We start from the raw sequence: 13,103 nt of genomic DNA, 5'->3' as shown, positions 1-13,103 counted from the left end.
AAGTCCAGACAGGGAGTTCTGGGTGCTGGGGTTCAGTTATGCTGACGTTTTTTTTTTAAATTCGTAACACTTTGAGAAGTGTGCAGTCTAAAAGCAGAAGATACTGTACACCTATTTATGATATGACTTTGAAACAGTACTGCGGGTGACTTTAAAATGTTTGTCAGCTACTCTTCAGATTTTTTTGCTGTTTAGAGTTTTTTTAAGCGTGGCCAATTTGCATATTCACTTTTTTTCTTGTCCTTTAAATTGTTCCTTCTGATGTACTTAATTTAAGTAATATAGAACATCATTATATTACATATTCATGCCTTTCGCCCGTTGCTTGCTAAGATGAGCTCCGGCTACACTGCTACCATACTGGATAAATGGATGTATCATATATGATACCAGATAGACATATACCTATACCCCCCCCCCCCAGTGTGCACAAACTGGGACACAGTGTAAAGAGTGACTGTTTTGAAGGAGGGGCTGACCGGCTCCAGAGCTTCCTGAGCGTCTCGACCCGGTGGTGGTCCTGCTCCACCCTGACGTGCACCTCCAGCCACTTGCTCTCCAGCTGCCGCACGGCCGCCTCCAGCCCCGCGCTGCCCAGCGCCCCCCGCAGGCCCCTCCCTGCTACTGCAGCCTGGGAGAGACGCGCGGCGTTCTCGCGCAGGACGCCCTGAATTTGCTGCCAGACAGAGACAAGAAGAAGAAGTGGCCTGTTATTACTCCTGTCGGCAATGGCGTCCATCTGACGTGGTGCTATGGCAACACGCTGGCTTCTGGTGCTTCAGGTTTGATTGGGAATCTGAACACAACGTAGGCAAGCCTGCTTCAGGAGAATCCTGAATCTTGTTCATGTGTCAGTGAAACATGACGGTTCAAGTAACTGAAAATATAAAACACTGCACATTAAGGGGAAAGAGCTTGCGATAGCAAAACCTTAATCTGCTGTTGTGGCTCCAGCTGGCAGCTCTCCAATAATATCAGCTCTTTGTTACAGTAGTGTGCAGTGTGATTTTCCCAGTGATTCTAGACCCGAGAAAGAGTGAAAGTTACTAAAGGGTCAATGCATCAGACCTTTATTTTATCCTATTAGCTCTTCTCTTTAAGAGGATGCTGGAGTTTTACAGTTCCAGCTCATTTTAATACCAACTAATTGCCAACTAATTACGCAATGCTGCCTAAACCTAACCCCCAACACATTACAGTGTCAAATAATACTGGAAATCCCAAAACAACCTTAATTAGTTAAAGTATTCCAGTTCTTTGCTTTAATCTGACCACTGACTGAGCTGTACAAATATGATTGTATTTGTGTTCCACTACAGAGAATGAAGATCCAGTTCACAGTTACAGGAAGGTGTCTATCTGAAAAAATCTGAAAAGGATTTCTAGCTTGAAATTGAATCTTACTCATTTTTCTGCAAGTAAAGAAGAAAGCAGATATTCCATTGAATGGACTCTGACAGTGACTCTCTATAGTTAGTTAGCATTACTTCTGGGGTTGCAAAGGAACAAGTAATAGGTTTATTCCATGCTGAAAAAAAGAAGAAAGGGAACACAACGTTTCGGCCGTGGAGCCTTCTTCAGGTGTGAGAGAGACAGGGCAGTAGGCAAAGGGTAAAGTAGTGGGAGAACAAAGGTTGGGAGGGAGGAGGAGTGAGAGGCGGGAGCAGCGGACAGAAAGAGAGACCAGGATTACACCCAATGGGACAAACACCCCACAGAAACTCTGCACATGGAGATCTGTAGAATCATCCTCCGTGTGCAGAGAAAAACTACTATCAACGGGTGCAGGGCCGAATTAGGCCAGTACCCACTATTGATAAACATACAGAAAAGAATATTAAAGTATTGGCTACACCTAAAAAACAGTGACCAAAATTCCTACCACCACAAAGCCCTGCTGAGCCGAGAGCTGAGCCAAAAACAGAGCCCCCTGAGCCAGCTGGTCCTGAGGCTCACCGACCTGAGCAACACCGACACTAACCAGCCTCAGGACAGCACTGCCAGAGAACCACAACCCAGACTCAACCACATCACAGCACAGATCAAAAAGCAATATCTCACACACTGGGACACACACACACAAACACAACATAAACTGGAATGCTACAGAACCTTAAACAGACAATACACACTAGCTGAATATTTGACCAAAATAAAAAATAACAAACAGAAACAGACCCTGACGAAGTACAGGCTCAGTGACCACAGCCTGGCCATAGAAACTGGGCGACACAGGCAGACCTGGCTCCCCAGAGAGGACAGGCTGTGCTCCCATTGCCAGCAGGGAGAAATAGAGACAGAGGTGCACTTCCTACTGCACTGTGACAGATACTCTGGGATTAGAGAAACATTCCTCCCGAAATTCAGAAATCTAATCCCAGAGTTCCCACACCTGCCAAAACCACAACAGGTCCCAATCCTACTGGGAGAGGGAGGAGGGAACTCAGTTGATCTGGCAGCCCAGTATGTGATCTCCTGTCACAGCCTGAGGAACAGTGAGTCTGTCTCCCAATAATGCTCCAGCCGCCTACAGTATATATCAATATTTTATAATATGTCTTTGTTGTAAATGTCTGTAACATGTCTGTAGATTTTATTTTACTTCTATTGTTTGTTTTGTTCCATGTTAATTTTATTTTTTTTATTTGCTTTGGCAACACTGATTGTACCCATCGGTCATGCTAATAAAGCACCGTGAATTGAATTGAATTGAATTGAGAGGCCAATCAAGAGGTGTGAAGTCAGAATGGGTCCAGAGAGGTGTGAAATGAAACTTCGAATGAATGGAGAAAATTTAAAAGAACAGTAGTCTGTCGTTAAGAGAAGGGAGAATGTGTGATCCTAGCTGCAGGATCCATTACTTCTGGGGTTGTTCAGAGCAAGGTAGGTGAAATTGCGCCACCTGGCTGCTGCGAGGTGTTTGTTCCTCTCTTGAATGCAGTACAAGCCCGGTACCTGATAGACAGACAGCCGCTCACTGAGCCTCTCGTCCGACTCCTCCACCAGGCCCACAGTGGGAATCCTGGCCTCCACGTCCTGCAGCAGCTTGCACAGGGACTTGTGGCTCTCGTCAAAGTCGGACCAGACCTGCCGAGAAAAGCACCAAGTACATGGGAGAGCGCAGCTAGTGCATAACAATGCTACATTTACCAGGAATAAAATAAGTGACAGTTTGTCATAAAGGCTGGCCATTCATATCAGATTCAACTAACTTTGAAGAAAATTACATTTCGAAAGAGCACTGGACTTCCAATACAATACTGAGGTATTGCACAATATGTTAAGTACTGTATATGGATTACAGGGCACTTGAAACCCTGAAGAATCTGTTCATTTTGCAACAACACAGTGACTTCAAAGTACTAAATCTATGCAAAAAGGTTTATCTTTAATCTTGAAGGTGATCAAGAATGGTTCTGTGCAGCGCACCTGCAATCTTCTCTGCAGCTCTGTTCCTTTCTCAAGACCTTTCTGTTGAAGAGAGTTCATCTCTTGCACGAGATCTGTCCAAAGCTTCTCGTGCTTTTTGAATAGATTCACCGGCACCCACTGGGAGAGGTGCTCCATCATAACCATGCGTTTCCCAAGATTCTGGAAGAATTTCTGTCAAAGCCAAACCAAAAGACGGTCAAGGGTTTGACTGAGATGCAGACCAATTACATGAACAACAAAGGGCAGTGAGAACATATTCCTACTGGCAAAAACTGATCAATGTAAAGGTAAGATAACTCGATAAATGTTAAAAGAAGGATTCATCATTAAAGTATATGTCAACTGATCAGTAATAAAAAAAGGCACATGCTGTAATAGTTCATGAACCACAGTTAATATGGAAAATATAGAGACCCTCAGTAAGGATCTCACACCAGTGCTATTGTTGATCTTTTGATAAAAATGGATTTAAAAAAATGGATTTTGCAGTTCCCTCTCCAGCACACTGGCATCTCTTTACTCCTCTACATCTGCAATGTGGTTGTGCACCTTGTGTTTCTGGAGGTAGCCCTGGAGGTCCGTGTGGCTGTGCAGGGCGAGCCTCGGGTCAAGTGTGGCTCTGTGGCATCCCATGTCAACCAGGCTGGCCAGCCCCTGCAGCAGCTGGCCGTAGTGCCTCTCGAGGTGCAGGCTCTCCGTCAGCTCCTCGCGCCGCTCGTGAAGAGAGCTCCACGCGCTGTCCAGCACATCCTGAGCACACAGACAGGATCACACACAGGATCTGCTGCACGAGGCTGTGACAGGATGTTCTGGACGTTTAAATCGCTTTATGTACTTTCCTCAGTCTCATTTTTACATTTTAAAATCAATTTCTGGATATATTTGCATACCCCAAGTAAATTCTTGATTTGTAAAGCGTTCCTGAAAGATGACAATGCATACTGCATGTGCTGGTAACTGGAAACGTGCAGGGGATATTGTATAGATCACTATGTTATGCCTGTTGCTGGCACTATAGAGCACTAAAGTAAGAACTAATTCATCCTAAATTAAGAAGTAGCACATTCTTGAGGTGCCTTAAACCAAAAATGCACAAATTAAGAGTGTGTAAATCCAGAATCGTTCTACAAAACAAGTCGTAAACATGGACCAACATGCAACAACACCCCCTGCCATCTTTAACTTCAGATAAGTGCTTTCCCAATGAAAGTGCATTCATGAATTCTGACCGTCTTAGTGTGCAAGTGCTTTTGGGAATGATCTTAGCAGACTGCACTGTACCTCTAACTTGGTGACCTCCAGCATGAGAGCAGTGGGGATACCCAGAGTCTGTCCCTGCTCCTTCAGTGCAGACACACAGCTCTCCTGGGGCTCCAGCATGGACTCCAACTGCACAGCCATCTGCAGACACACAGACACAAAGGCCTTTGAAGAAGCCCCACTAAGCCCACAACACGCACATGCTGCCTGGCTTCAGGCAAATGTTTCACCATTCCATGTTTACGTTCCACTGATCCATAATTCTTCAGCAGAAAGACTATTTAAGCACAGTATAACATGGATCAAAGTCTTTTAACGACAACAATATGATGAAGCATTGCAAGAGTCTGAGCCATAGGATAAGACCTACTGACACAGCCTCACATATTATAAACATAATATGCTCACAGTCCATTTACAATTAAAAAATCATTCTGAAAAATGTCTTCTTGTAAATCCAGACCCTTTGGGTCATGCTTAAAATCTCTAATGCGGATCAGGAGAAAATTAAGAAACAGGGGTAACAGGGCATTTTGAAGACGTTCGATTTTTGCAAAAACTGGTTAACAAAACTACTAAGAAACTACAGGGGTGATAAAGGAGTAATATATTTTCATCACCTACAAAGCTTTTTAATCTGACAATAAAACATTTGCACAAAGTATTGCATTGAAAACTTTCTAACCACCATGAAGATATCTACATGAAAGTGAAAGATGAAAGTTTACAGGCATATTGATAATGCTATCCATCCATCCATCCATTTTCTAACCACTTTATCCAATTCAGGGTTACACGGGAGCCTGTCCCGGATGCACCCCGGACATACAGTAGCATCAGTCCATCATAGTATTAATAATTCTACCGTATTAATACTCAGTTCTGCATGCTTCAGCCTAAAAAACAAGTGCTTTCTGAAGTCAGATCTGCAGCCCCCTGTGCTTGAAGCCTGTGTGACTGTCTGGTTAGTTCCAATTTGTGTCACTCTGCCCCCTAGTAGGGGTGCTACAAATGCTCATGGTTGTTTACTCTCAGGCCTGGGTAAACATTTGTCTGAGTCTCACCTTTCCCTTAGTTTCACCAGAAAGGAGAGGAAAAAAACAATTCAGTGAACATTTCAGCCAGCTCAGAGATGTGTAGAATGTTTCTTTATTAGCCCTATACAATTTCTTGCATTAGGAATTCATCTTTTCGCATACCCCAGCTTTTCTCCAAGGAGACACACAGACAGGGAGAGAAGCTTGGGGTCAGAGCACAGGGTCTGCAATTGTACGGCGCCCCTGGAGCAGTTGGGGTTAAGGGCCTTGCTCAGGGGCCCAATGGAGTAGGATTCCTCTGCCGGCCGCGGGATTTGAACCGGCAACCTTCCAGCCACAGGCACAGATCCTGAGACACAGAGCCACCACTCCGCCCAGTCTCTCCCACTGCACTTTATAAGAGTAATACATTTTCTAAAGTATTCTAACCATTTTAGTGAACACAGTATTTTTTCCTTTTCCCTTACAGTGCAGATGATCAGTATCATGGCATACAGTCCTATCTGAGAGGTGAAAGGAAGAAATCTATCATTAGTTCAAATGAGTTACCTGCAGCTGTTCAGCAATGCTCTGGCCACTGGCTCCATTAATTGTTTGCAGTAAAAATGACTTTTTATCAAGCAAGGAAGCATGCATTTTCCTTAACTCTGTCTGTAGGGTTACACAAATAAAAAAGGTTATGGTCATGGATTTGAGACCGATCAACATAAATGAGTAACAAAACATGCATCACACCAACAAGCTGTGATTCTTATTGTACAAGCTTATTTGAAACATAATATCCTGAGAAACAAAAGGTGTTAATTTGTCAGATGAGGACTCTTTCATACTGATGAGTTGTTCACATTTTCATGCCTTAGGGTAAATGGACAACAAATACAAACTAATATAGGACACATTATGGTCTGTTAATTTAATGATGAATTAAAGATGTCAAAATCTGCCTATCGTGAAGTGATATAGTTTGTTTTACATCCTCCCAGAGGCATGATTTCATTCTTCAGACAAACATTTACTACTTTGCAGGCTTGTTTGTTCCCTAAAATGCCCTTGAGGCTTCTTGGCATGTTAAGATGTTTTCAATCAAAAGATCTTATCGTAAAGCTATTACACTCTCTGTAGTCACTACAGAGAAGGAAATCAATCCAATTAACCCATTGAGCTATTGAACATATTTGAGACAGAGCTATTTTTTAACAGAACAGTTGCCTTTAATTACATCAAATTCAAACTTGACTTTAACAACAGTGAACAGTGACAAATATGAGGAGACTGTATGGCCCTTGTATATTGTTCAGTAATTAGTAGCTAATTGGTCCATGGACCTCAGCTGAAAGAAGCCAATATATCGGCTTCAACAAGACTGGATTGCTTGTTCCACCCTCTCCACAACTGTCTGGGTAAGAGATTTAAAACTTATTTTATGTGAGCTCCTGTACTTGATTGGTAGCCCTAACCCAAAGTATAACTCCTGATCTACTTGTGATTTTTCACTCAGGATTTACTCGGGTCTTCCAGATTATTTAGTGAATTCTACCTGCACAGAGAGCTTTATGCTTTGCGTGGAAATGGCTTGTTCTCCCTCTTCTACAATAATGTCTGTCACTCAAGAGCTACCAGTGCAATGTGGCTCTGACCTGGTATTGGTCCAGCTGTTCCAGCCGGGAGTGCAGCTTTCTCTTTCTGGAGGAGAGGGCTAAGAGAAGCAAGGGTAGACAGGACTGCAGACGGTCCAAGCAGGTGGACACCTCTGGTTCCTTTGCTCCTGCCAGACTGGCAATGCGGCTCAGAGCTGCTCTCTGGCTGCTCATCTCGCTGTCCAGGCTGGTCAGATCAGCTGCCACACTCTGCAACCACCAAACAGACCAACTAGAATCCCCTTTCACAGGCACTAGCATGGCATAGCACAATGTTTAGGACTGGTGGGATGTTTAACCTCCACTTCTATGGCTGACATGAGAAAGACCACCAACCATGCCCTCATTGTGGCTTTTTTCCATCTTTTTGTAAATTTATTAATAGTTAAACATTAAACTTCTCTTCAATACCTAAAGATGAGTCTATTTATCTCCTCTTTAATAACAGTGGTGTGACTTTGATGTGTCTTGTGTTTTGTGCTCAGACTAAGACTAAATAGGTGACTGATTTCTGTAATAACTGTACGCAAACAGAGATCTTCATGTCATACAGACATCTGCTGAGCACATCAGAGTGTTTATTAGATGAAGGACACTGAAGACGGGCCAGTTAGACCTCCCTTTCATCAGGGGTCAGGGCTGGGCTCTGTCAGCTGTTTTAAGGGATGATGGGGGGGACAAGACTTGCCTCTAGCTGAGGGATCTGCAGCTGGGTGTCTTCCCTGGACAGATCGCAGTGACTGAGCAGCAAGTCCTCCATACTGCCAAGGGACAGGTTAATCCCAGTCAAAATGTCATAGAGGTCCTCATCCAGCTTTGAGCAGGACTCTTCAGAGGGGTGAGGCTGACGAAACAAATAGCAGGCAAAGATAAGGAAGAAGCAGTGAGTTGCACCAGTGCTCCTCCTGTTCACATGCATGCTGGAATGCCTCTCTGTCTCCTCACCTGTACTGGGATGGACTGTACACTGTGGCCAAGCTCTCGGAGTCGGGTGGTGAGTGCCTGTATCTCCTGCACATCATGGGTGTTGGGGCTGCTTACGATGCCGCTGTGAGCAGCAGAAACTCCATCATCTGTCACCACCACCTGCAGGCAGGAGCGTTTCGAATTGAGAATCTGCATGTGCTCCTCATAGGGTTTTGCTGGGAAAATGCAGCCCCATTTTTACCAGTGAGTGTGTGTTGCTTTTTCTTTCCTCGTGGCTTGAGTACTGCTTTTCAACTTGATTTTCAACTTGGGAAAACTCCAGACTAACCTGTGACGGCAGATCCTGCCGTACAAGTTCCTCCAGCGTCGTCAGTCTTGCAGCTAGTTTGCTCTCCAGTGGCTGCCACTTAGACCCGGACGTCTCCACAGCCATCTCTACTCCTGCCGGGGGCTCATCAGGACTCTGGCCTTTACCTTGGCATCTAGTGAAGAAGCACGGAACACCTCCTCATGTACTGCAAAGCCAGCGGTCATCTGCAGAGTAGTTCTGAGTCATTCAGCTTATTAAAAAAATAAACCTGGTTTAATTCCACAGCTGTTTGCTTCATTAAACTGTTCTAAACACAGCATTTTACTTTAACAGGAGTCTGAAGCTTGAAAGTGTAAAAAAAAGGCATTAGCATGACATCAAACTAGACATTTTTACTTTTCACTCAAGCACAAAATCCACTACGTTCACTTTTATTCTATCGCCTCATGCGTCTGTTTCTGGAATGAGGCTCAGCACTAGGAGAGAGCCTGGCTGTCCCTGTGATGGCTACTAGCAGGAGCAGTCCAAGTACCCGAGAGCAGGCTTGCCGACTTGTGACTGGCTGGGGTCTCGCTCAGAGTGGCTGTGCAGGCGTGTCCTCCCGTGGTGCAGAGCGATGGCCTTTGTCAGGTCTCTCTGCTCACTCAGCTCTTGTTCCAGCTCCTGGGAAGACAGCAGCATGTCTGTCATACAGCATACTGCCTTCCTGCATTAACCTTAAACTCATACCTACCCTTAACCCTAACCCTTTAATTATCCTCAACTCCAACCTACAGTATTCAAATTTCCAGCCCCAGCTTTAACTACAACCCAATACCTTATCTTACCTTAAGCGTAAGATCTAAGGCTTATGCATAGACACAACCCTACTCGCACACAGTTTTACCCACTTGAAAAGCAATGTTTCTCCTGTTGGTATTAGCTACATACAGTAAGTGCAGAATCACTCTTTATCTCAGCCTTGAGGACAAACAGTGACACTTGTTACAATGCATGACTTCTCTGGGAGGTACTGAGAGAGGTGGCTTTGTGAGAGAGCCACCTGATAATTGGAAAAACCTGTAGAATGAGGCACGCCTGGCCTGATTGATTAATTAGCATTCAAAGGGAGTGAAATTCCAGTTCAGGGAAAGGAGCTCTCAGGATAGGTTTGCGTGGAATTAGCCACACCTCTGGGCTAATTAAGAGGTGTATAAGGATAGCCAAGAAGGAAAAGGGGCTGAGGTGTTTTGGTGAGGAATGGGGTTGGCTAGCTGAAGCAGGGCTAAATGGAGATGTTAGCACCTGGAGGGGTGAGGCATTGCTTAGCAAGCTAACTGTATCTCTCCCCCCCAGTCCTGATTACTTCCTTTGCCTTACCATCAGCAGACAGATGGGCAGTCTCATTCAGTGTGAGATGTGACTGAAAACTAACTTGGCTGCTTCACTGCAGCAGTGCACAAATGTTTAAGATTCAGATTCATTGAAACTTTTTTAGTGCCTGATTATTCTGGTGTTTCTGCATACCTCTTTCATTTCTCAGGAATTCAATCTCTGCAAAATATGCTGGAACTATGAACACTGTAGCACGTAAGGTATTTGAATTATTGTAATTCCTCCTTAGATCATGCAAAAGTAAGTGTTTACATAGAATCAGCTCTATCTGATTTATCGAGCCAGGGTTTTGTGTCGAGTGAACATGCTGGTCAGGGGTCAGGTTTGACCCGTGGATGTGTTACCCTCTGTTGCTGCAGGCTGTTCTGTCTGCTTAGCTTGCCACTGGTAGAGGTCAGCATCTCCTGCACGCTTGCACTCTGTTGATGCCTCCCTTCCACTGGGGGGTGCTCAAGAGGCGACTTCCCCTCCTGCATGGCAGTCAGAGACATTTTGAAGTTGAGTATTGGTCATGACGCACTTTTTTACTTAAGGGACAAAAGGAGCAAGTTAAAGGCCGGCACAGCTAAAATCCTTCCCAAAAATGAAAATGCTCAAATCAAACACTATTGATGTTCTAGAGCTTAAATTAGTAAAATGAAATCGGGTGCTGAGTTACAGCAGATGAAAGAATGCTAGCCCTGTACTCAGCAGTTTGTTTTGCTGTACAGAGCCCACTGTATCAGTAAGTAAATATCAGGCCGTTTGTCCTTCCTGCCCTTTCTCAGTACTGGGCTGAGAAAAGAGACCATTTGGCCTGTTTGAGAGTTAGTAGCTAATTGATCCAAAAATCTTATCCAGCCATTTCTTGGAAGAAGTCGATATATCAGCTTCAACAACACGGCCGGGTAGTTTGTTACACAATTGCCTCCTGTTCTTGTTTTCAAATGCCCTTCCAAATTGTTTCCAGAAGTGCCCCTTAGTTTGTGTTTCACTGTTCTTTCTAGACCTGTTCTGTACCTGTCCTGCCAGTCGGCTGGGAAGGTTCTGCTCCTGCAGTAGCTGCTGGAAGGTGACCAGGCTGGTCTTGAGCTGCTCCAGTCTGCAGGACAGGGCCTCAACGTCCGCCTGAGCACTGGCCATGCTGCCCTGCTGCCCGAGCGCCAAGAGAGCCACCTTCTGCTCGATCTCCAGGAGCTTCTCCTAACCCACCAGGGGAAACAGGCAAAATGCAGGGTGAAAGATCTGCGTTATTGTGCAAGAGCTTCCCATGCAGGACATCTTGTTTCGTTCTTGATCGGTTCCTTTCTCCTCAGTTGTTTCTCTTTCTGCTTGTGAATGCGGTCACCTTAAGTTGAATATTCATGTATATTACACCTATCCACTAATTATATTTTGACCATTTGACATCAACAAACTAAGGCCACTGAATACCGACGATCTAAAAGCAAATGCCAGAGGAGCTTTTTACTCATTTTTTATCCTGCCTGGAATAATGAGCCCGGACATCAGCCTGGTGTTTGTCCACTAGCTCTTAATGAGAAATCACTGCAGACTGCCAGAGCTCAGCAAGAAGCAGCCAATTCACTTCGCATTTACAAATTATTCTATAGTGAGAACAAACAGCTAAGGATCTGACAACACGCATAACAGAAGGATGAGTCAGCAAAACAGTTTTTTGTACCTCCATAATCTGTAGAAGGGTGGTCTGTGTTTACAGAGTTTTAAAGAAAGGTTAAAACATACAGTATTTCTCAGTCTATGCATTAACATATATAGGATTTCATATTATAACCACTAATGAAATTGGAGAGTATAGCTAAATGCACTGCTGTTCTTAGGCTCATGATAAATCCAAAGAAGACAGAATGATAACTACAGTATGACTACTGTCTGTTTAATTCTAAGGAAGATATTTTACTTGCTTTATATTTGTTTTCCTTCAAAATCTCTGTTTCTCATAGCAGTTTTCTTCCTACATTTGTAATGGCTGTATCACATTTAACTTCCTTGCTGACACTGAAACAGCAGTGTATTTGATCATTACTCAGTATGTTGTACTGTAGCCACTTAACATTTCCAGGGTTTAGTAACACTGCCTCCTTAAGAGAACCTGTGTGTAGGGACATTCTACAGAAAAGGAATTTGTCTTATAGTGTGCTTTAGACATTACTTTTCGCAATATTATCTCATAACAAGCCTAAGTTCCCTCTTCTCATATTTAGACCTATATGTTCCTCAGCCCAGGAACTATTTTTAACTCAAAGATCTGTGTACAGTATGTGCAGGTAAGATATCTTTCTAAACAAGAATTTCAAGCACCATTTAATGCACAGTAGAAGTGCCACTCTTTCCTCTCCATTAGCTCCATTAATCTGCGCTGTGTTCTCAACGTCTTCCTGAACTGCAGATATATAAACCTGCCACATGAGAGGAAGTTATACAGTATGTCTCTGTTGTTGAAGCTGAGGCTTCACACATTGACACCGTAACAAAATAAAAACTTCATTTGAAAAGCTTCTGCTTGACATCCAGTACATTTCACATCTTGTTTATTCATAATGATCACTTACTAGGAGTCAGAATATGTTTTTAAATGATGTGCAGATGATCTCTGCTCGGGACCGATGAAAGTTGCCATTTTCCCTCTCTTACTCCTCGATACAAAATCACTTCTAATTATCAGAAATAAACCACATCTAAAATGTTTATTTTTGTTGCCCTTTAAATCTAGGAGCTTAACATTTGCGATCAGTGCCAGAAAATGAGCATATTTTTTTAACAGTTTGACCAGAGCTCAGTCAGAACATTATTTTCCCTGTTAATTTAAATAATGCAAACAAGTTAACTATTTCCTGGTATAGGAGCTGGCAGCTTTGAATCAAAATTTACCAATCGCATCATTTATTTTCTACTGTCACCCAGTGTAGCAACTTTCGCACGGATAAAGGTTAGCTGTGTCTCTGTGTCTGTGAACTGATGAGCATGAGGTTAATAAACACGACCTGCAGGAGTGCTTATCTTCTAAGCCTTTCACTTAACAACTACACTCTGCCCTTACAGCAAATACCCACCATTTGTATTCTCAGTGCTCTTGACTGTGTTTACTTAACCCTGCCACGTCTCTATGTCTCATACTGTGGCTGT

At 43.7% G+C, this 13,103-nt stretch overlaps 1 protein-coding gene across 12 annotated transcripts in view; it reads right to left on the bottom strand.

Annotated features, from left to right (window-relative positions):
- Positions 1-13,103, bottom strand: part of syne2b (spectrin repeat containing, nuclear envelope 2b) — a 150,860-nt gene that overhangs the window by 48,082 nt on the left and 89,675 nt on the right. For 11 of the 12 annotated variants that reach the window (XM_088647850.1, XM_088647849.1, XM_088647855.1 and 8 more), the window contains 13 exons: positions 10,977-11,159; positions 10,322-10,447; positions 9,136-9,266; positions 8,622-8,775; positions 8,312-8,452; positions 8,055-8,210; positions 7,367-7,576; positions 6,279-6,380; positions 4,714-4,833; positions 3,982-4,182; positions 3,430-3,603; positions 2,956-3,087; positions 480-676 (listed from right to left, as the gene is read on the bottom strand). In XM_088647850.1, the coding sequence (XP_088503976.1) occupies positions 480-676; positions 2,956-3,087; positions 3,430-3,603; positions 3,982-4,182; positions 4,714-4,833; positions 6,279-6,380; positions 7,367-7,576; positions 8,055-8,210; positions 8,312-8,452; positions 8,622-8,775; positions 9,136-9,266; positions 10,322-10,447; positions 10,977-11,159 (2,027 nt within the window). The remainder of the gene's footprint in view (positions 1-479; positions 677-2,955; positions 3,088-3,429; positions 3,604-3,981; positions 4,183-4,713; positions 4,834-6,278; positions 6,381-7,366; positions 7,577-8,054; positions 8,211-8,311; positions 8,453-8,621; positions 8,776-9,135; positions 9,267-10,321; positions 10,448-10,976; positions 11,160-13,103) is intronic. The other variant, XM_088647857.1, reaches the window with a different exon arrangement.

The sequence above is a fragment of the Lepisosteus platostomus genome, chromosome 10 (assembly GCF_059453375.1).
Source record: "Lepisosteus platostomus isolate fLepPlt1 chromosome 10, fLepPlt1.hap1, whole genome shotgun sequence".
Lineage (NCBI taxonomy): Eukaryota > Metazoa > Chordata > Actinopteri > Semionotiformes > Lepisosteidae > Lepisosteus > Lepisosteus platostomus.
The sequence above is the reverse complement of the archived record's forward strand: the minus strand, read 5'-3'. Positions and strand labels throughout refer to the sequence as shown.